At 35.4% G+C, this 22670-nt stretch overlaps 1 protein-coding gene across 2 annotated transcripts in view; it reads left to right on the top strand.

The window, feature by feature from the left end:
• Nucleotides 1-22670, top strand: part of UNC13C (unc-13 homolog C) — a 162720-nt gene that overhangs the window by 24517 nt on the left and 115533 nt on the right. The window contains exons 4-7 of one of the 2 annotated variants that reach the window (XM_059823621.1): nucleotides 8606-8684; nucleotides 10488-10493; nucleotides 16809-16880; nucleotides 22289-22508. In XM_059823621.1, coding sequence (XP_059679604.1) covers nucleotides 8606-8684; nucleotides 10488-10493; nucleotides 16809-16880; nucleotides 22289-22508 — 377 coding nt within the window. The remainder of the gene's footprint in view (nucleotides 1-8605; nucleotides 8685-10487; nucleotides 10494-16808; nucleotides 16881-22288; nucleotides 22509-22670) is intronic. The other variant, XM_059823620.1, reaches the window with a different exon arrangement.

The following is a 22670-nucleotide window of genomic DNA, read 5'->3' as shown; positions in this document are numbered from 1 at the left end:
TTCAAGACTCTTTTCACCTGCTTACTAGCTATGACCAAGACCAATTAAAGTTGTCCTTTTCATTTTCAAGTTTTTGTTCTTGTCTTTCATGTTTCAGATCTGCTGTCTCTTTTGCTGACCTCTCTACCTCTTCCATTTTATCCTTCCTCTCAGATGAAGTGTGCTCTAGTTGTCATCTACACCCGTAAGGAACTCACAGCCTCCCAGATTCCAAGTCTTTTCTGCACTTTTCATATTGACTTAACTCTCCTTGTTTTATGTTTAACTGTCTTATGAAAGACTTTATCATCCAGCATGTGGTGCAGAAATAAATTGTCTTAACTGTCACTGAAGTCTTAATTTGGATGCTACCCAGACTCAAACATGTATAGGCTGGGAACAGTCAGTTATGTATTCCTGTGGATGTATTTCTAAATCCATGTGATATCACGTCTGAAGAAATTATTAATTAATCAGAGGTGGAAATATAATAAAGCTGTTTGACCATGATTCCATGATGATACAGCACTCTGAAAGTTCACAGCTACATAAATATCTGGATTTAAAAAAGAAATTAAGGTTCTGGGGTTTTTTTTTTTTTGTAAGGTACATTCTCACCACCTTCATTAGGATGTCACTGATGTTTCAGTATTGCTTTTAATCTGTTTTATCTCTTTCTGCTCCAGGAGGTTATATTTTTATTTTGATTAGATGCTATGATCCTGTGATAATGACAACCACAAAGATGCATATTATCAAAGGTAAACTAAGTGTAGCATGTTATTGCCTCATCTGGTTCTAGGAAGGTCTCCATCCTGTTTTTGCAAATGAATTTGTCTTGTAGAACTTCCGATTTTCACCTTATAAATTCTCCCAAGCTTTATGCAAATTGTTTTTCCTTTGTTGGTCTCTTTTCATTATGGTCATGTTGATACTAAGGAAACCATTTACATAGGCTTCAAGGACAGTAGAGGGAATTCAGAATGAGTCCTTGGTTTTATGGTATTGCAACAGTTCTGCTAAGGGAACATTAATTTTGAGAAGGATATTCAGATTTTTCTCTTCCCTGTAAGTGTTGAGACCACATTTTCCTTTTGGACAATTTTTGCAGTACTGTGAATACGCTGTCATTACTGTTACTTACTGATTTGCTCTGGTGTTAGGGTCAAGATTATCAGTAAATGTAGTTTTAATGCTGTTTTGCTGATGCTTGTTTTTTAATAACTTTTTTTAGTCTGGGCCTTCGGAAATAATTTAAGTGGTTGGGGGGGGGTTGTGTGGTTTTTTGTTTTGTTTTCAAAATATTAAAAAAAATAAAGGAAAGGAAAAAAGTTTACAAGTTGAAATGGTGGTGCTTTGAGAACACGTTGCCCGAGGCTAGCATAAAGTTATTTTAGTTGGCTAGCATCATCTCCCTGTAATGTGACAAGAAGCATAACAAGAAAAATAAATGAGGTCAGAACTTCTTTGCAAGAAACCTTGTTTTTTCCAAAAGCTGAGATGGTCCCAGAGGCCTGTTAGCCCAATTTAGAGTATCTGTTAGTCTTCTTTGGCTTACACACGGGGGTGAAACATTCAACAGATTTGAGGTTTAGGCTGGATATTAGGAAAAATTTGTTCACTGAGAGAGTGGTGAAACACTGAAACGGGCTGCCCAGGGAAGTGGTGGAGTCACCATCACCAGAGGTGTTCAAGGAACGTGAGGATGCGGCTTTGTGGGACATGGTTTAGTGGGCATGGTGGTGTTGGGTTGATGGTTGGACTTGATGATCTTACAGGTCTTTTCCAACCTTAGTGATTCTGTGAAGGCAGAGAAAGACTCAAAGCTGTAGTCACATAGTCTGTTTTGCTGCCTCAGCCAGAGTCTGAGCATCTGTCAATATATCCTAATGTGTGATTAATTCATATTTTTATTATAGAAATATGATTAACAAACATGATTTCAAAATCTTCATGACATTAATATGCATACTCATTTAGGCGCACAGTCTGTCAAAATTTGAGTGGATATAGTCCTTTAGTATAGCCTAGTCTACCCCAAAATTTTCTGACAGCTTCTTGAATTGGCCAGGATAACAGGTTTTCTTCTGTGGAGGGATTTGGCTCATTTCTTTTCATTTCTAATATAGTATTTTTAGCTCGTATTAAGACTCTTTTAATCCAACTTTCATTTTCACAGAAAGTGCTAGGTATTTCTTTAGTGGCATTTTAATATACTGAGGACCAGGAAAAGCTGTAAATCCAGTTCTATAATTACTTCTATAAAGCTGATATTTTATCCCAGTATTCATATACAATTTTAGATCTCCAATTTCAGTTTTCCACTCCAGCAAAAATTACATATTGCTACCCAACTGTGCATTTGTGGGTTTTCAGACAGTGTGGCTGTCTCATAATTATTTTCATTAACTTGCATGGTTTCTTTTTTATGTTTTTACAAAAGACACTATCTACATTTTGTGTTTATAATACGCAGCAATGATACATTTCTTCTTCTCTTCCTCACCTCCTCACCCCCTAGTTCAATCTTCAAAAAATTAATCTCAATTTTCATGAGATCATTATAAATTATTAAAACATCCTAGTTTTTTTATTTATCACATTTAACTATGTAAATTTAATTATGCTATAAAACAGACTTACCTAATCTGAAATATTATATTAATCCTAAGAACTTCAAGAAAATGAAGTATCCCAGTAACCTAAAATGTATGTTCAATACTGAGTGATTTAAAAAACAAAACAGTGAAACCTCACCTCTTCATTTTTGTCATTATTTTCATCTGGAAATGAACCCAGTTACAGTGACCTTAAAGAATGGCTGTGATTCCTTCCGAATTTTTTATGCCTGGGAATGAAAAAAAAAAAAAGAAAAAGAAAAACCTCTTTATATTAAATTGTGAGTTGTTTCATTTTTTAATGACAAAAATACCAACATTTTTGCAATGATTTATTTTGATCAAATACAGGTCTTGTGACATAAGATTGATGCTTTTCAGAAAATTACAGTTGTTAAATATTTCTAATGCTACTGTAATTTAAACTGTAAATTTCTAAGAACCACTAGTGAATGTGTACAGTGCCACAACTCTCAATTTGCAATTCAATCCTTTCAAACTGAGGACTGAATTGGGGGCAAAAAAAGATTGCAGGGGGAGAAGGTTGGAAGTTTTTGGACAGTTAAATATATCAAGTATACAGCAAAGAGTACCACACTAAGAATCACAATTTCCAAATAGAGTTTGGAACAGTTTAGTAGAGGAACTCTCTGCTTATATGGGCTGAAAGGAAAACATAGTTGGTCACATCCTCGGCAAAAAAATGGTACATGTGTATATACGTATATGCATACATACGGATCATCTGTCACGTTCTTCACCATACAGACTACCTACCAGTTACAGAACAGAATTCATTATGGGTTTTACTACTGGGAGTCACATCTGAATTACTATGTTAAACTGCCAGTCTAGAAAAATATTCAGATTTATTGGAAGATATTATTGTTTTCATCAGAGTTCATTTTGAGTGTTTTGATTATAGCTTTCAAGTCCTATGTTTGTCTGTAATAAAGAAGAAAGAATAATTTAACTTGAATGAACAGTGGGCCTGATGAATGCTAGCAGGATCAGACTAAATAGGGTATTATTGTTGCTGCTGTGACTAAGTGGAAATGATTTATTGTAATGTTTTAAAGCCATTCATGTGACTTATTTTAACTTTCTTCAGAATTTATTGTCAGCCTAAATATTTGGGAACCTCTACAAAGAATTTTTCTTTATAACTAAAGTACAGACAGGTGCAATCCAAATTATTTTAAAATGTCATGTGACACCAAAGGTCAACATAAGGCAGATCCAATTCTCTCTGGAAAATTGCACCAGAACTGCATTCTCCTTGCACTGAAGATGTATTTATGCTTTACTCCCCTCGGTATCCTGTTGTATTTTGGCTGACGTTTTGAACTAATGAATTTACCAGCTCCCCGTTTAGTCACAAATAAATAAATAAATAAATAATAATTTTCCTAACAGGTGAGTCCTGACTTGGTAAAACTCTAGAATAATTAGTTTTCTGTTGTCTAGTCACTGGCGGAGATCAAGTGAAGCCCATTGATTGTGTAGAGTGACAGCTTATCTGATTAAGTATCTGTGTGCGAACCTAACGTATCACTGTATTCTGTACTCTATCTAAAGAAAGTCAAGGAAAATGGGTCCATACAAGCCCTACTCAAGACTGTGAAGCAGAACTGATCAACTATAGGGAAAAACTTCTTGCTGATGTCTTAGCCAGCTTGTTCATGCTACAGGCAGTTACGATATTTCAAGCATAGTGTGTTTCAGGCATAGTGTATCATACATGCACTGAACTCTCATTTGAGTATAGAGAAAAATGTCCTAATGGGCAAAAGGTAAGAAATGTCATTTCACTGAAACTGGATGGTTCCAGAAAGTGAAGGAATATTTGTACCATTCCTTTTAAATTCTTTGCAGTAATTAGAAAAATTAATGATTCTCATGTGACAAATTTATATCTTTTATACATTATTATACATTTTATACATTATTTTTTGCCTACAAATATCCTTTGGACCATCAGGCCTCTATGCTGTACAGGAAATCTTTACTGGGTCGGTCATGGCTGTTAATATATCTTTTATCTAATGTAGTGAATAGCTCAGAAATTATTAATCCACTGTAAGACCATTGATATTAAGGCAGCTTGTAGTCCTTCATCCCTTACCATGACCACCTATCACTGAAAGATGATAAAAAGTTTTTTTTGTTTAATGAATGTGACTACTTTAATGTCAAAACTAAGTTCCTGTATAGCAATATTAGCAATAATATCAACAATCTAGAGCAGGACCATTATGAAAGAATTTGTTGATCTGTCTCTTTTAGAGACTGTAGGTTAAGCTTTGTTTTTCAAAACCTTGGAAATAATCCCCTTTGTACATCAGCTTTTTTTTTCAGAACGTAGAACAAGGAATGCATTCTTCCCATATACTGTTTTTATATCTTTAATTAGGTTTGGTCAATATGGATCAAAATGAAACTGCAAACTCTCTTCTTAAATCTCAAAAATTACTTTCAACTTTTGCAGAATAAGAGCTTGTCTGTGAACCAACAGGTGATCATACAACAAAGTAGAACTTGCCTTTATTCTTCACTTTATTCTGAGTGTGATCTGTGACTCAGTTGTGCACAGTGCCAAGGGGCTTTATGCAAAATACTGAGTGCCATTTTGAAGAAAAGAGTTTGAGGAGGTTTGGCATCTCTCAGGATCAAGCAATTTAATCCAACACCAAATGTCTGCTTTTTTAATAACAATATACAATTTAAGGATGAAAGCATCACTTCATTTCTGAACCATGTTATAAGTGTAAAATATATCTATTATTTTCTTGGCAAAAGAAAGGGTGAAAATTCATTGTCAAACAGGATTTCCCTGGAGAACATCAATGCTTGAGGAGCTCAGTTGTTCTCCTAGGAAATAAAATTTACTCTCCTACTATCTTTACTCCTGCCAACTATGTGAAACTAGTTGTTGCTTTGTGATATGATAGTTAAATGTGTTTTGGTTTTTTTAACTGATGGGAAAAGGGATACAATTTATGGAAAAACTAGTTATAATTTATTTGGGAAAAAAAAGCGTCGCATTTTCATCATCTAACTTTGGCACCATATGAGAAATAATACTAAGTTATTAGGACAGAGGAAAGATCTTTGAAGTCTAAATGGTTGATGGTGTTGGGAGAGCTGGACATGGGGCTTTTAGAATTTAATCTCAGTCCTATTTGAATTTGCAGAGAAAGATTCTTGACTCCACAGGGTTTTTTAAAGTTAAACCCATCAATTTTAGTGATTGGATCTTGTGTATATCAGTGTAAATATTAGGAGATCTTTATCAAGGTTTTTGCAGGTATGTTGAACTACAAAATTAAATTAATGTGTAGATACTCTTGACCATTAGTCTTTTAAAATCCTTATGAGAAACAACGTTCAGAGTGTCTTTGTTTATTACAAGATGTGAGAAATCGGCTTTGTACGTTCTATGGGATTTATATGTGTATCAACAGCTCCCAATGTATAACATCTAACTTACTTTTGAGCTTTAATATTTGGCAGCTGTGATGAGTGCTTCATCACAGTAACACAGTCTGTGGGACTGGAGTGTGCAGCAGTATTTTCTGACTCATTATTTCTAGTATTAGCTTTAACAGTTAACAGTTCCTTGATGCTAATTAATCTCTTGCATCCAAAGCACAGATTTCAGGGTTATCCACGCCACAATACCTTTTAGTTTTGCCCCAAATGTTTGTTTCCTCTTTGTGGTTTTGTAAGTTTATTTTTATGCCATCTTAGGGATGTGTCCCCTACTGTGTAAAAGTACTCCTTGACCTTAAGGATAGCTTCCCAAATTCCTTTTGTAATTTATTCTTCTTGGAGAGTTGCCCGCTAAGCAGTCTGTTAGCCCAGATTTGCTCTATTAATTTCATTGCTCTTTTATGGTGTAACTGCACTTGTGTCTCGCCTATCTTAGAGACGGGACTTTGGGCAAGACATCACCCCCATTTCTCTGCAGATCAGAAGCTGGAGCTGTCCATAGTACTGATACTGCCAAAGATGAAGTTTCACCAGAACTTCGAACTATGGGAATTATTGAACAGAAAGTGAACAAATACCTCCAACAATATAGATACCATTATGCCATTTTACCCTTCCTCTCTTCTGATTTCAGTTCAGTTAGCTTCACCCAAGGTGAACTTTTCAAGTCCCCTATCAAGCACACTCCAAGAAAGTAAATTTGCTGCTCCCAATCTGTTGAAAGTAAAACCTGGCAATAAATAATGCCAGTCTATTGCCATGTCCATTTCTTCCAGAGGCCTCCCATTTTATTCCAAATGAGAGATAAAAAAAACATTGAGAGCGCCTTAAAAACAGAACAAAAAAAACCCCCAACAGCAGCAAGACAACCAAAAAATCCCAGCGATACAAAGTCTGACCAAAGGTCCATCTAGCCCAGAATCCTGCTCCTCCTGATGGTGGCCAAAAGAAGATACATAGGAAATCGTCAGAAAAGAGTAATCATAGCATAAGATGATATTTCCTTAGGATACTCTCCTAGCCTTCTAGTCTAATAGTTTGTAATTCAGAGGTTGCTTAAACCAGAATTGGTGTCCTTTTTTGTAACACCTATATATATTGTATTTCACATCTATTAAATAATTTTGAATTCTGGTTTATGAGTTCTGTTGGCTTGTGTTAATTCATCTTGAATATATTAGCAGTGGAGATATCAGAGTAGAGGGATATGACTGTCTCTGAACTGTTTACAGTCTGGTGTATTAGCATAATCCAGCATTTATTTCAGTTTATATCCATATGCCAGGCTGTAATTCGTGATAGCTGAGGTCTCTGATTCATAATTCCTATTGGATTTAGCTGTGCCTGTGGAATTGTAACATCTATATCCAACAGGAATCATCAGCCAGAGTCTTGGCTTAAATAAATATGGCATTTGTCACCTCTACTAGTGGTGAGGGGTTGTAATCCTTAAGTCAGCAGAGGGGTATATGGGACGAAGTATTGACCCTTTGGAAAGAAGTGAAAATTCTGTCACTAATTTCAGTTAAATCTCTTTTCACCCAATAATTGTGATGTGTATAAATAAAATGGGGGCTTTCAGATGAGACACTGTTTGCTGTGATGTGCTTTTTTCATACATAGAGATATAGAGATAGAAATACAAGAATAGCTGGAAAGGGTATTTGAGACAGTGCCAAACAGAAGGAGAGTGGAGGAGAAAACATTGGGTCTTGAAAAATATGGTATTCCAGCTTCTCTGAGAATCTCAGAGTATCTCTGAATTAGATCTGACAAGTTATATAGCAATCTTCCAGCATCCTCTGTGGAAAAAATGCAGGGGGATAATACCTATATTACCTGTTCTGAAGAGTCAGGGAGAATGAGACATATTGTTAGCAGATAGGTATGTATTCTTTTAAATCCTGTTGATGTGTCAGCATTTTATTCTTTGAAGTGGCTCCAAGCTGTTCTTTGCTGTTGTTTACAAGTTGTAGGTGAGATCTAATATGGGATTTAAATGTGTGCTTAATGAAAAAGCTTAAACCAGGCAAGAGAAAATAATGATAGTCACCATGGAATTATCCTAGAATGCGACAAGTCTGTTTTCCACATTCACATGGTCTCATATGAGAAGATGTGATTATGTATTTAGTTAAATATTTTATTCTGGTATCAAATTTATGACGACAATGATATCCTGTATAACGTTGGGCTCCATCTCAACTACCAGATATACAAGTCCTTTTGATGGAAAGCTACTGTTATAACTTGTACATCCATGGTAAAAAGTTTTAGGAGGTATTAAGCAACCTTTCACCTACTCTTTGCTTTAGCTGAATGCCAGGAGAAAAAGTCAGCCACACCAAGAACACTCTTGTTAATTTTTCATAAGAATTAGAACACTTACCTTCTTGAGCTGGTAACTGCTAATTTTTATTTTAACTGTAAATACAGATGTTACAAGCAGTTCTTAAGGATGCAAACTTGTAAGCCCCAGGTTTTTATTTTCTTCTTTGCCTTTTCATCTCCTACAGTGCTGGCCGTGGGCTGTATGGAATAGACAGCATGCCAGACCTGCGTAGAAAGAAATCTTTTCCCATTGTTCGAGATGTGGTAAGTAACTGTTGATTCATTTGTCAGTTGTCTAGATCTTTCTTGTAATTACTATTGTGCATATGAATGATAGTTTGTCAACAATTGTTTGACGGAAAAAAAGGTATCTTGAGAGAATGGATTGAGGCCAGTAGAAGTCAACTATACAATTGTTTTAACGTACTAGATAAGTCTGAACAATTCATCGATTACTTAGACATTACATGTGGAATCAAGTAATGTGTATTTTGTGCAATAATAAACTACTCAGTTTTGTGTTGAATTAACTTATGAAGACAGCTGTTATTGAGTGCTTGGGATACTGATTGACTTGATTTAAAATGACACTGAAAGAGGAAGAAAGTTCCTTTTAAAAAGCAACCCTGTTTCAGTATGAATGTTTTAAAGATTTATGCATACTTTTGGTACAAGATGAGGTATATTGTTTTAGCAGTCTGGTAGACAATAATCATCTAGGCAAATAAATTTCAGAAAGGTGAAAAGAAGGGCAGTTCCTTTGAGATTTATTCTGACTTCCAGTCTAAACAAGATTAAGTAGAATCTCTCTGCTCTGAAGAATTTTAAGTGCCATTCACATTTCTCTTTTCCTGAAGTATAGAATTCATAATTCAATAAAATACATATTTAGTCTCTGGTGGTGGTGAACAGCCCCCAAACCAATTTCTCATTGTAAAGAATGGGAGTCAGCCAAAGTAAATGATTGCTATAGCTGTCTTTAAAAGATCAATCTTTGCCAAATTATTGCTCAATGTATTCTCAGCTATGCTGTTCAGTTACCCTACAGTGATATACCATACTATCTGAAGGGCCACAAAGAGAAAGCACAGCAACCATTTTAGAGCAGAATTCCTTTGGAAAGCAATGAAAAGTTGCAATTTATTACGTAGTAGAGCCTGCATTCATTGAAACCATCTTTTTGACTGAAGCCACTCTGCTGTAAGTTGTATTACTTGAGTATAGTTTACAGCCACATTATGATACTTTTATGCATATTAAATAGCACTTTGCATTATTCTTAATTGTCGGAACTGTTTACAGACAGGTATTGCTCAGAATGAGTTAAGACATCACAATCTTAACTATTCACTTTGAAAAACATAATAATTATCAAAGTGAAACAAAAAAGAAAATATGCATTTTTGAATGTTGGAAGAAAACTTTCATTTTATTCTTCTAATGTGTCAATGATTACTATGCAATAATTACTACTTTGCTGTCCAGTCATTGAAGGATAACTCCTCTTGAAGGAATTCTACCTTTAATAAGTGGAAGTTGCAAAGTTTTAAAACTGAAATTTATTCTGGAATTTAATTATTATGGACTTACAGTATAGCTCTTAACTATATGTTCTTTAACTATATACTTGTTTAAAATAGTAAATTACATTAAGATTCAGTTTTGTAGCTGAAAACTAAAACAATTTTACCAACTTCAGAGGAACTTATTTCAGACTTAGTGTAAGTCATTTTCATCTTTGAAAGATTATTTGTATTTCAAGGTATGTGCGTTTTAAGCAATCTCCTGTGAGCTCTGAGCTTGTAATAGGTTGATTCCGAAATACCTCATTTAAATCAGTAACTTAATTCTCAAGTCCTTGTAATATCTGATACATTGCAAATTCTTTATGTTTACTTACATGATGTTTTCATAAATATAGAAATAATATTGCTAGAAATGAGTGCTAGACTCTTTTGACACTGATTGTAATAGATACCATTTGATATCTTTTTTTTTGTTGTAATAAATCTGACAAATTATTAATATTCTTTATAATTTCTTTCCTATCTCGGCTGGATTTTTCAGGCTATGGTAAGTGCTATTGTGCTGATAAATGTTCTAAAATATTCATAATAACTCTTAGGGGTTTCATGAATGTCATATTTTATGCTGACCTTTCATTGGAAAGTAGAAAAACTATTTTATGACCAAGAATTTAATCCTAAGTGAAGTGTCTTATGTGAATGTCTTGTCCTCTGCACCATATATGCCAAAATTAGTAGGAAAAGTTTATGTTAAAATCTATGTATTCCAAATACCCTTTCTAATGATACAAGCAGACTGTTTAGGACCCAATCATGATGCTTCCCCTGTGGAACTGAACAGCCTTAGATACTTAGATAAAGAGAAGTTGAAAGTGTTCCCTACTTTTAAATTCTCTTGTGTCAGTCAACTAAATTTTTTGATCTGTCTTGTAACAGGTGAATTTCCCAAAGCAAATAAAGATTCTTAGGTACTATGGTGTACTTTTTCTAATAACTAAATTAATGACTCATGGAAATATTTTCTTTTTCCACCAACTTTGGCACTTGTAAAGGTCCCTCCTTATTTTCCTAGTCCCTTTGCACTTTTAGTTTCTCTGTATTAGTTTTCATGCTTTCAGCATGGTATCTCAATATAAGGTTTATCAAAATGATGTACAACTTCTTAAGATGATATCTTTGACTCCCATCTGTTTCCATAAATTCACGTTTTCAAAAATCCAATTTTCAACAGCAGCCTTACTAGTTCTCTTTCTCCTAAATCTCTGAGATAAGTTTTTTCACTAATGCGTTAGTACTGTCTGCTTTCCCTGGTTGTTTTGGATTGAGTCATTAGAGAGGATAAGGCAGTCAAAGTCCAGGAACAGTTCTCTTTGCTGCAGTCATGAGTTTCACTGTGGGTCATTATTAGTGTTCTAGTATAATATATCTGCATAGGAAGGAAAGACAGTGAAAGGAGAAGTGATCATTCAAGTGGAGTAATAATACAAAGAGCTGTTTGAATAACAATACAGAGAGCTTAAACAGACCTCTGTTTAATGTGGAGACAGAAAAGAGTGCACTTGCTGATGTGACCGCTGTAACTTCTACTTTAAAACAAACATGTTCTCTTTTTTGTGCTAGTTAGAGCTTTTATTTGAGGTGGGAGTACAACCAGGGAAACGAATAGCAATAATTACAGTGGAGGTTAGAAGTACTTAACTCTCGATGGCCAAATAGGTGTGGTGATCTGCCTACTCAGAGACAAAGGTAGCTAGCTCTGTTTTTCTATCTCACTATGCTTTGTTCTTTGCTTCTGTTAATGCAAGTCATCATTTCAAATATTATTAAAATTCTAGAAAATGCCTGGTTTCATTTGAGTTAAATGTGACTTTATACTGTACAATCACTGTAATCAGGAAAATTTCTTCTTTTGATCATTCAAGAATGTATTATTACTTAGCTTTATCATTTGATTATAAGAACACAAGAATAATTTGTGAATCCTTGCTGCTGTTGTTGCTTGGTTCATACTGTTAAAGTGAACACACCAGATGAAACAACTGCCCGTTTCAGCTAAAACAATAATCCACTGATACTTCTTTTTATGTTAGTGTCTCCAATGAAAGCATTTATAGAGGCTAGAACTCGCTTACGGTAGTTTAAACTCTTAAGATTGAAGACATTCGTATAAATTGCAGTTGCCACATTCTCAGTTTTTATGCATTGTCAGAGTAATCAATAGGTAAAAGCTAAATATCTGGACTATTTTACATTAAATCTGCTATTTGCAGTCCATTTTCTTAACTCCTTTAATCATTAACAGACAAAATGGTTTAAATATTTTAATATTAATACATTAAATAGATAAACCATAAAAATAAACAAACAGTATTTGTACATTTGTGGGTTTTTTTAATTTTACTAAATGGAAATTATAATAATATGATAACATTCCTTTATTTCACACCTGTGTGTTCCAGGAATTAAGAATTAGTTGTGGGAAAATTACTAAATTACTGAGGAACTTTTTTGGGTTTTTTGTTTTCTATGCCATTTCTGACTAACCTTAGTATTTGGAATGATCCTAGAGGCTAGATGGGGCATGCTCTTGTGTCTGTGGTATGAAAACAGATATGAAGAAAAAGTAAATGGTATTACAGTGGTGTCCAGTAATGATTGTGTAGTTAAGCTGAGTTGCCATTTCCTTTCTAAATCTGTTTTCTGGGCTTGATACTGCAGTTCTATTGAACATTTCAGGATCAGACATCAACTTTTTTAATACAAAAATTATGGGAAGGGGATAAGTAATTTCAGACAATAGCTTGTTTGCTTTTGAGTGATTTCTTCTTCCTTCCTATCCCCCTCCCCCCCAAGCAACAGAGTACAAATCTGTCTTTCAAAATAATAAAGTCGAGATCCCTAGAGTAACAAACTACATATAGCTGCTCAAAAAGAAACAGTTCTGAAATCATGCAGCTTTTAAATGCTGAAAATGGTATTATTTTTGTCAGATTCACCTCTAGTGGGTAACTTTTACATTACATTAAAAATATAACAGTATTTGTAAAGTGCTAACAAATATTTTGTCTTCAACTTTTTTTTTCCCTGGTGATAGCAGTCTATAGATTCTTTTAAAGCAAAAAAATGTGAAGGAAAAGATGATCAGGAAAACAGAAACACTCTGTCAAATCAGAGGAATGAGTATTGCATGGCACAGCCAGCATTCATGAACAGTTGCAAAATGTTAGCTTGACAGCTTCTTCCTCCCTGCTACTTTAGCTGCTCAAAACACAGCTTTCATTTATTTCATTATGGCAGTTGGCTATCTTTTCACCCACACAGTTTTTCATTTAACATTTAATTGTAGCTTGAGTCTAGGTCTCTTTTACTTATGTTTACCACTTTACAATGTTTTTGCTAGAAAGGCTTCTAATTATTTATTTAAGCTGCTAAGGCAAATTTGGAGGTAATACATAAGACAGTGTAGATACAAGTGATTTGGAGATGAGTTTATTTTAAATCCTGTATCAAGGATTTGGTAAAACATTTAAAAACTAAACAAACAATGTTCTGCTTTATCATATCTTATTTTTTTTAATAAATTTGTCCATATGTTCATGATGCAATAGTACGTACATAGAGATCTTTACACTCTGCAGGTCAAATTCTCATATAAGGAAAGACGTGAGGTAGTAACTGAACGTCAGTTTGAGAGGGTAAGCAAGTGTAAACTGCTGAACAAGTCTTGTGTCTAGTGAAATGTTTCAGGTTCCTGTTGCTCACCCTGTTCTTGTGATGCTCTGGCAATTTGGACTTCCTTACTGGAGACTCCAGATCATTAGCTGCACTTACCTTTCTTCCTTGCTACTATTTAAAAACAGAAGGGGATTAGGGGGAAAAGTTTTCTTGCTACGTTCATAACCTGTCACCTTGTTTCCCTTGAATGAGTCTGGCAGCATTTTTCCCTTTGTCTTTCCAAAATAGTCACCCCTCCTCGCTTCATTCCATCCTTAAGAACAGACACTGTTCTGTGTTTGTTCAGTGCTTCAAGCTGTTGAATTATCACCAACTATAGTATTTCAGAACAGAAACATTTTATTTATGGGCTTTCTCTTGAAGATGCAGTTTATTCTGACAGTGATACCTAAATGGTAATAATCCTTGTCAGTTTTTCACTAAAATCCCTGTAAATTTAATCCATAATGACTGTTAACTTTACTGATTTATCACAAATCCCTCTAGATACCACTTTCTTCTATTATCCTTCCAACATGAAGAACAGCCTAATTATCTGTTTCCTGTTAGGCTTTGTTATTTTATATAGGACACTGTACTATGATTTTAGACACATTTCTGATTAAGGAGCCAAAATGGTTAAGCTATGTGATTCCAGGAGTAGCCCTTGGGAGAACTGGTCCTCAAGGACATGGGCCAGGGTCAAAATTGCTTCCCTACTTTCCTTTTTCTCACAGGAAGTAGTATCTGTTTGTTGACTTATACTGTGATAGTATGAAACTGCAGTTCTCCTGCTGGCTCATGTACTTTGACATATATTGCTAGAGGACAGAACACAGTATCATTCACTACCCTGTGTTCAAGGTTAATGTTATTATGCCTTTTGTATTCCTGCCCTGACAAGTAGTCCACGTTGCTCTATAGCCTGGAATGGCTAGGATTGTGTATTTTATACCTAAAAGGATCAAATCACTTTCTAAGTATAAGGGACATGAAGATTAGAGGTCAAAACTATAAAACTAACATACTGCATGCAAGTAAATGTAGATGGCTACTTTCCAAGACTTTGAGAAGAATATGCTTCAAGAGGGATCAGAAGATGGGTGCCTTTAAAATGAATCTTTTCAAACCTAAAACTCTACTGGTTATTAAAATTGTTTCCTTTTTTCTTAATGTTCCAAACACATTTTTGCTTGCCATTTCTCACTTTGTGTGAGTCCTGTAGCATTAGGTTTTGTCACAAGAAGTTTGAAAAAGCAAAGCCTGGGCTCTGTTTAATCTTTCCTGTCACTTTGTCAGTCTCACTGGCACACAGCAATGGAATTTCCCATATTCACAGAAATAGAAGGAAAAGATAGTCACAGAGAAGCAAACAGAATTAATTACTTACTAATAACAGAGTGGGGAAACTGATAGCAAATTAATGGCATAGACTTGAGAAACTGCTGAGAGTTTAAAAGAAAAAAAAGGAGGGAGGTGTTCTTTGCATCCCATATAACTGTAATATGTCGGTGATGAATTAAATCAAATATTTCTGTGCCAAGGATGACTTCTTACCCTATAATTGGTTTCACAAGACTAATAATTCTGTGTCTATCTGCAAGTTTAATTATTATCAAGGGAAACTTACTGAAAATTGAATTGGTATGTTCTCAGGGGAAAGTAAACATTTAAAATCAAAATTAACAGTCTTAATATCTCTACTTTAAAAAAATCCATTTAAATTATGTCAGGGTTTAAAATTATAATATGGGAAGAAATTGGAATTGTCTCTCCATCCAATTGCTAAATTGCTTCTGACCCAATATGTATTTCACAAAAATAAGAATGTCACATGCAAAAGATCATTGAAACTTTTGCTGTAATAGCTCTATAATGGTGGACTACAGAAGACCCACTTCAGAGTAAGGTGAAAATCTGTATCCTCACAACAAAGGCAACAACAGACTTATGGTTAGTGGGTGGTGTAATTGATCATCCTCACAGTGCTAGACTATGAGGGCAGCAATGTATGACAAAGCAGATGCTGGATTACGGAAGAACAGAGATAAAGCACAAGTATAGAGGTACATTTGGAATGATTTAGAATAGGGGTAAGGATGCATAAACCCAATTTTGCAGGTAAAATACGGTAATATAGCAGTGTAATGGTTAATATTTTGTACAGTGGAATAAATCTTATCTGTTACTGTCAGGCCAAAAGGACTACTGATAGCAGAAGTGATATTCAGAGTTGAGATACTTGGAAAACACACAGAACTCGTTTCCCCAGGGTCTTTTTCCTTCTGATCGTTATACTCTCTAATTAATTCTCAAGGACTCATTTAAATTACAGGGATATTGCAGTAAGGAAGATAAAATTTCCTTGTTTATTGTATATTAAAAATACTTTATTTTTAATACCTGTCTATGTACTATACTAGAGCAAATGAGGTTGTCTCTACAACCAAGAACGTAGTCTTCAGAACTGGGAAGAGTTCATATACCTTTAACATCATGCAGGCAAGAGCGGACAGCTTGAGACAAAGTTCCAGCCTTTTTTCTCCCTCCAAGAACCAGAGTATTTCTCCATATAGCTATTCATAGTATTGGATGAATATTGTCTTTAAGGGAAAAATTACTTTCAGGTTTCCCAAAGACTTTTTATTTAAGACAAGTAGCATTTTATATACATACACACAGTTTAAAAATGCTCAGTGAGTTACAACAAATTATCCAGACTGACAATTTGAACTGTAAGACTATTGCAAAATGATCTCCCATGTTGCTGCAGGCACAGACAGCTTCCAAATTAGGGCAGGATGCCTATCCTTGTACCACATTAATTTGGTTGGCAAAGCGGAAAAACAGTGACAGCCTGTGGTTTAAAAAAACTGAGTCATAAACCTCTGAATAACAGGTTTTATATTAGAAATGGCAGCTCAGCTAGGCACTGCTGAAAGAAACAGTAATGATGATGGAAAGTGTGCTTGCATTATGTACTGAAACCTTAAAAGTTGTGTGCTGCAAACATTAACTGAAAGTTTCTGTAACTCCTACAGTTCTGCTTAACTCCAATAGCATAATCAAGTACTACTTGCCTTCCATTAGATTCAACAACTGGAGTTACTAGTGTAATTTTTAACAGTTTTGCATTTGCTTTAAACAGACACTTGCAGCTCGAAAATCTGGTATTTCCATGGCCATGCTCATCCGGACCTCCATAAACAATGATGAAATGGTAAGTGTTTTCAATGGAAGGTTTAAGTCATTTAAATAATGGAGAAATTTTTGTTAAACACTCTTTCAAAATTATTTCAGCCTTAGATGCACCAAGATGGATAAAACTGAGTATATAAGCATTCCATTTATTGTGTAGGAACTTTCAGGGATCTTGATCAGAATTTGCTCCCTGATCCACGGTGACAAGACCAGGTTTGCTTCTGCTGACTCACATCTATGACAGTCAGAAGACACTAAGCAAGAAACCTTTGTTTTACAAAATAGTTACTTGGGGAAAACTTTTTAATTTTAAATTGTCCAGCTGCACCATGCTTTACCTGCAGTCTTTCAGTATCTGTTTCTCTTCATCCCACCGTGAGTACAATTAGAATGACAGGACTCTGCAAGAAGGTTTCTGTTTGATTATTATTTTTTTTCCCAGTCCTTATAGGTGGCTGGGACATTATTTGATTTTGTAAATGTAACTCCTGCTAATAACACATGTGATTGTACAAATTAAATATTTCTTCATCTACAAGAAGTGACCAGGAAAATATTTTGAAAAATCATATTCTGATAGCTAGTAAAACCTATGTGTTGTGGTTTTCCATTATTGACTTCACTTATATTTTGCAAAAGAAATTTGTTTTAAACAAAACCAAAACAGGTGCCATTTTCTTCAAGAATACTGAGTGTGATGCAAACCAATTTACATGGCTGGACTAAGCCAAAGCACTAATTTGAAGGAATAAAGGCCCCTTTTGTGTTCCTTTAAATTGCAAGTGCAAACATAGTCTTCTAGAATATATCCTACACCAAAAAAAAAATGAAGTGTTGAATTTTTCCTACCCTTGTTAAGCTCCATAGAGGAAGAATGGAAGAGCAGAATATGTTGACAGATATTCTGGGAACTGAAAACCCATAGCACGAGTATACACACATCCATCACTCTCCTCTGATTTATTGTGAACTTTCTATGCTTATAGGGTAATCATAAAGGAGCAATTTGGTAGTGCTCAGGGATAGATTGATGAGGTAGGAAAACAGCTGGTGTTTGAAATGATCTTTCAGTAGGAGCAGTAATTATTTTTTTCTGCTGTCTCAAAATAGCAACAAAGGTTGATAGAATGAAGGAGAACTATGGAATCTTAAAAAGAAATTAAAGGCTGAGGGAAAATTATAGAGAACAAACTTATGCCATGCAATTGGTGAAAAATAAAGACTTTTTCCTTCTATCTTATAGCTGCTACAGAAATATCCAAGTTCCATAGAAGAACCTAAGATACTCCATATGCTTTACTAAAAGATGTCTACTAAACAAACAAATACTACCACCTTTTATGACAATAAATACAGGTTCAACTACTCATTTACATGCCTCCCCTCATGCAAAAACTACCAGGCTGTGACTTTGGAGGGCTAAAAGGTGCAAGTCTTGGAGTTAATGTTAATTGCTAACAAAATCAGGACAAGAAAGAATAATTTAGACTGCACTTACAGATTCTGACTTCAGTGGTACTGTTCAGGAGGAAAAAAGAAGGCAGCAAATCCCAGTGGACAGCTCAATGCAAACAAATTAAAGGGGTTGCAGAGAGGTGGGTGCTGGTCTCTTCTCCCAAGTGACTAGTGACAGGACAAGAGGAAATTGCCTCAAGTTGCACCAGGGGAGGTTCAGGCTGGATACAAGGAAAATTTCTTTACTGAGAGAGTGGTGAAACACTGGATCAGGCTACCCAGGGAGGTGGTGGAGTCACCATCACTGGAGGAATTCAAGGAACGCATGGATGTGGCATTGTGGGGCATGGTTTAGTGGGCATGGTGGTGTTGGGTTGATGGTTGGACTTGATGATCTTCCAGGTCTTTTCCAACCTTAGTGATTCTGTGATTTCTCCAATGCTTGCTGTCAATCAGGAGAAACTAATGAACTATGGTTCGGGAGAAATGGAAAGGGAAAAATAAGTTGAGTGTATTTTTATGCCATAATACTCTTTGGCCTCCGTTTGAACCAGGCCATATGAAAAATTGTGTACCAGAAATAGGTATTTCTTAAGAAATCTTTAAATAAAAACGTAAGTCCAAAGGCAGACAACAAATATAATTCAGATACACAAAAGTTCATTTGATGAGAAAACGTAAAAAGCTAATTCAGAGAAGAGGTGAATAAGAGAAGCCTGTCTTATGCCAGCCCTCACTAAACACACTAAAGGGAAGTGGGTACTCTTTTGAGGATAAACGTAATGGTACAGCTAGTAAAAACACTTGCAAGATATTTAAAGCAAGTGAAAGGTAATACTTTTCTACTTGGTCTGTAAGTAGCCAGCAGAACTTAATGCCCTAAGGCATCATCAAAACTGAATAGAGCAAGATTTGAAAACAAAAAGAACAGACATTTTCAGGCATAAAAGAACTCTCCAGATACTCCCCACAAAACCAGATGAAGTGCAGTCACCGATGAGAGTTAAGGAAGAAAATCCCTTTTAGGCAAGTTATTCCTCTGATTAAGGCTTTTCTGATTTTTATTCTCCCTCAACTTTTTCTGGAGGGAATATTAGTGACTGGAAGCAGGTTATTTGGCTGATTAGATTCAGTATGGAAATTCTTTGAACTAATGCCTTTTATTAAAAATCAAACACCATTTACTCCAAAAATTAAAACCTAAGGTTAGGTGCTTTGACTTTGCCACCCAACATTGCTATCCTTCTGGTATAACACATTCATGATACAGTGAGTTTGTATGTTGCCAGGCACTGATCCAAAGATGTTTTAAGCAGTGTTGAAGTATTAATTTTAAACATATGCTTTCCGTTGAGCATTCATTTAATTGCTTTGCTGAACAAAAAGGCAGAGCTGCAAGTTTGTGAAAATAATACATCCATGACATAGAAAAACTATCTCAAGTACTATATGACAGAAATAAACTTCACTGCAGAGCATAAGCAGATAACTAAATAATCCTCCTATATATTAACAGTGCTAAATGTTGCCATGCCCAGAGCTCAGTGAATGCATATAATAGATACTTTTAAACAGAGAAGAGTATTAGGAATGAAAGCCTCTAGACAATAAGATAAATAAAATTCTCCTTTACAACTGTAGTTTGCTTTATTAACAACAGGGGAAAGATCATGTTCAGCAGCAAAACCAATCTACAAAATGTGTCTTTCAGCTGGAAACTTCATTTACCCTCAGATGTTTATTTCAAGGCCTGTTGAGCTGTGCCATTTCATTACTGCCATGACAGAAACAGATAAAAGTTACTGGCAAAATTCTAAAATTATTTATACTGTGAAAAAACAGGGAAGCTGAACGGGGTGAAAGGGCAGGATTTGTACTGATCCTACTAGAGTTCAGGAGTGCAAGAATGTAATCTGCAAAGGAATCTTCAAAGATGTGGTGGTTTCTGAGAAACATGATTCCTCAACAAGCTGCATAGATTCACTTTAGTTTGTTTTTGAAGTGCTCTTTCTTATTGCTGTAGCTGGTGAGCTGTGACATGGGAGGTAGAAAGTGGAGAAATGCACAAAGATTAAGTTTGCTGAGTTAGGTGGCCATGACTAGCCCAGTCCCTCTTAGGGCCCGCCAAATCAAACCAGTGCAGACCTTTGCTTCCTTTCAGGGGAGTTACTAGATGGCTAACTGTCTAGGGTAGGCTAAGAAAGCACCCTGGAGAGCAATTCAATATTTATTTTAGTCATTCCTGCTATATCAGCTTCTTTTCTTAGTTCAGTTCTACAGTGTTCTCAAAGGTGCTGGATCAAATGTCCATGAAATGTCTGACCACATCTGTTTGGCCAGGCTTCACAGAATAGATGTTGTTTTTAGCATGTAACTATGAACTTCAATAAGAGCTGTTGCAGCCTAAGCTACTTAACATCTGTTTTTGTTATTTGTAGTGCTTCAACCTATGAATCAGTAGATTTATGGCTACATGGTCATGGTTTTCCCACGATAGCAAAAGTCCTTTAATTGATGGCTCTGTGCAACATCATGCAGATATGCACACAAAAAAAGATTTTATTTTTGTCAGACAATTTATTATTAGCAGAGTATCTCACATATTTGAGCGGAGGTGCAGGTACATAAAAGCAAGAGCATGTCAGCATGCTGTTAGAGAGGTTAATATCTTGCATTTGGCATAAACTTACTGCAGCTGAATATTAAAATTATGGGAATGTTAACAATTGCTTAACTGAATAAGTTAGCCTTGCTTTCTATACTACCAGAACTGTGGCAGTGATGTTAAAGCTTATATGGACTAACCACACAAATTGCAAAATGTTGTTCCCCAGTTTGCTACAGCTACACAGCCAGCATTACAGCTACCTTGCGTTATATGCACACAAGATGAAGAAATGGTAGGGCAGACAGACTTTCCGAAATATTCCACTTCCCACTGTGCTGCCTCTTTTAAAATGGTTTCTTCTTTCGAAAAGAAATAATGTATTTATTTATAAGGGAACAGGTCTAGAACTTCTAATACATTCATGGCAGCCATGTGTGCACTTAGTGGGAAAAAAATAATAAAAATAAACCAAGGTCATATTTTTGTGTGGTGCCGAGTGCTGCCTACAGGCTGCTGAGTTTTTCTTATTCCAAATAAATCAACTGAACTTTGATGATCTGGGTGCCTGAAAACAAACCTCGAATAAACAAACTATACCATTGTGACCATATAAGCCTATGTTTTGTATACAAAACTTCAGGGACTACTTTGTTTTCTCCTTATTAAGCACTAAGTAGCTGAGATTCAGGTTGTTTGCAGTACTAATCAGTGAATAGCTGATAATTGTTCTCCTGCTAGAACCGGTCCTGGGTCCTAAACCAAAACAGTCCAAGAAATGGGTGTGGATTTTTGAGAGTATGGGTCATTCTTGTTTATAGGTAAAAAGTGTCTTGGTGCTTAAAAAGGAAGTAGTGGGTATGCTGTTATAGGAATACAGACAAAATGGAACCATAAAATTGGCCTATTTTTATTTTATGAGGAGGTTATATAGTCACTAAATATTAAAGGATAGCACTGTTATATAATCAAAGTACATTTTGTGCAGTGTGTCTAAGTTCCTGTGGAAGTATTTAAATATTCAGAGGTAATGTGTTAGGTAGTTACTTAAAATGCATCAGTGAATGCAACGCTAGCGAATTTTTAATTTCTGCCTCAAAATATAAAAAATATGTAGGACTGTGTAAATTGACTGACCTGATTCCAACTTAACTCTCCTGTTTCTATAATCAGTCAAAAAGGTCATCCAGGGTTCTTTTGTCTTCAAAGTGCGAGACAAAATGAGTAGATCAGTACTTTGCAAATTATTTCATACATCTATGTATATTCTGATATTTTGTGTAATGACATATACTTTAGCTCCAGTTCACTTGTATTAAACAATACTTCAACTAAAGCCTTGATTGTTTTTTTTTCTTACCCAACAGAAAATACACGTCTTCAAGAAGACATTGCAGGCTTTGATCTATCCAATATCATCAACTACACCTCATAACTTTGAAGTTTGGACAGCTACAACTCCCACATACTGTTATGAGTGTGAAGGTCTACTTTGGGGTATAGCCAGACAAGGCATGAGATGCACCGAATGTGGTGTCAAATGCCATGAGAAGTGCCAAGACCTCCTAAATGCTGACTGTTTGCAGAGTGAGTATTTCCTGACAGCTAAAGCTTTGCAGTACTTCAAGCTTTTGATTTTGTGTGTACATTCAGATATTTCTTGAAATGGAAGGGCAGATCATCAGAAATCAGTGAAGGCATGTTGATGTTCATTGGCTGAGGAACTAGCCAGAAACTTTTCGAAATACC

The sequence above is a fragment of the Gavia stellata genome, chromosome 13 (assembly GCF_030936135.1).
Source record: "Gavia stellata isolate bGavSte3 chromosome 13, bGavSte3.hap2, whole genome shotgun sequence".
NCBI classification, from domain to species: domain Eukaryota; kingdom Metazoa; phylum Chordata; class Aves; order Gaviiformes; family Gaviidae; genus Gavia; species Gavia stellata.
The sequence above is the reverse complement of the archived record's forward strand: the minus strand, read 5'-3'. Positions and strand labels throughout refer to the sequence as shown.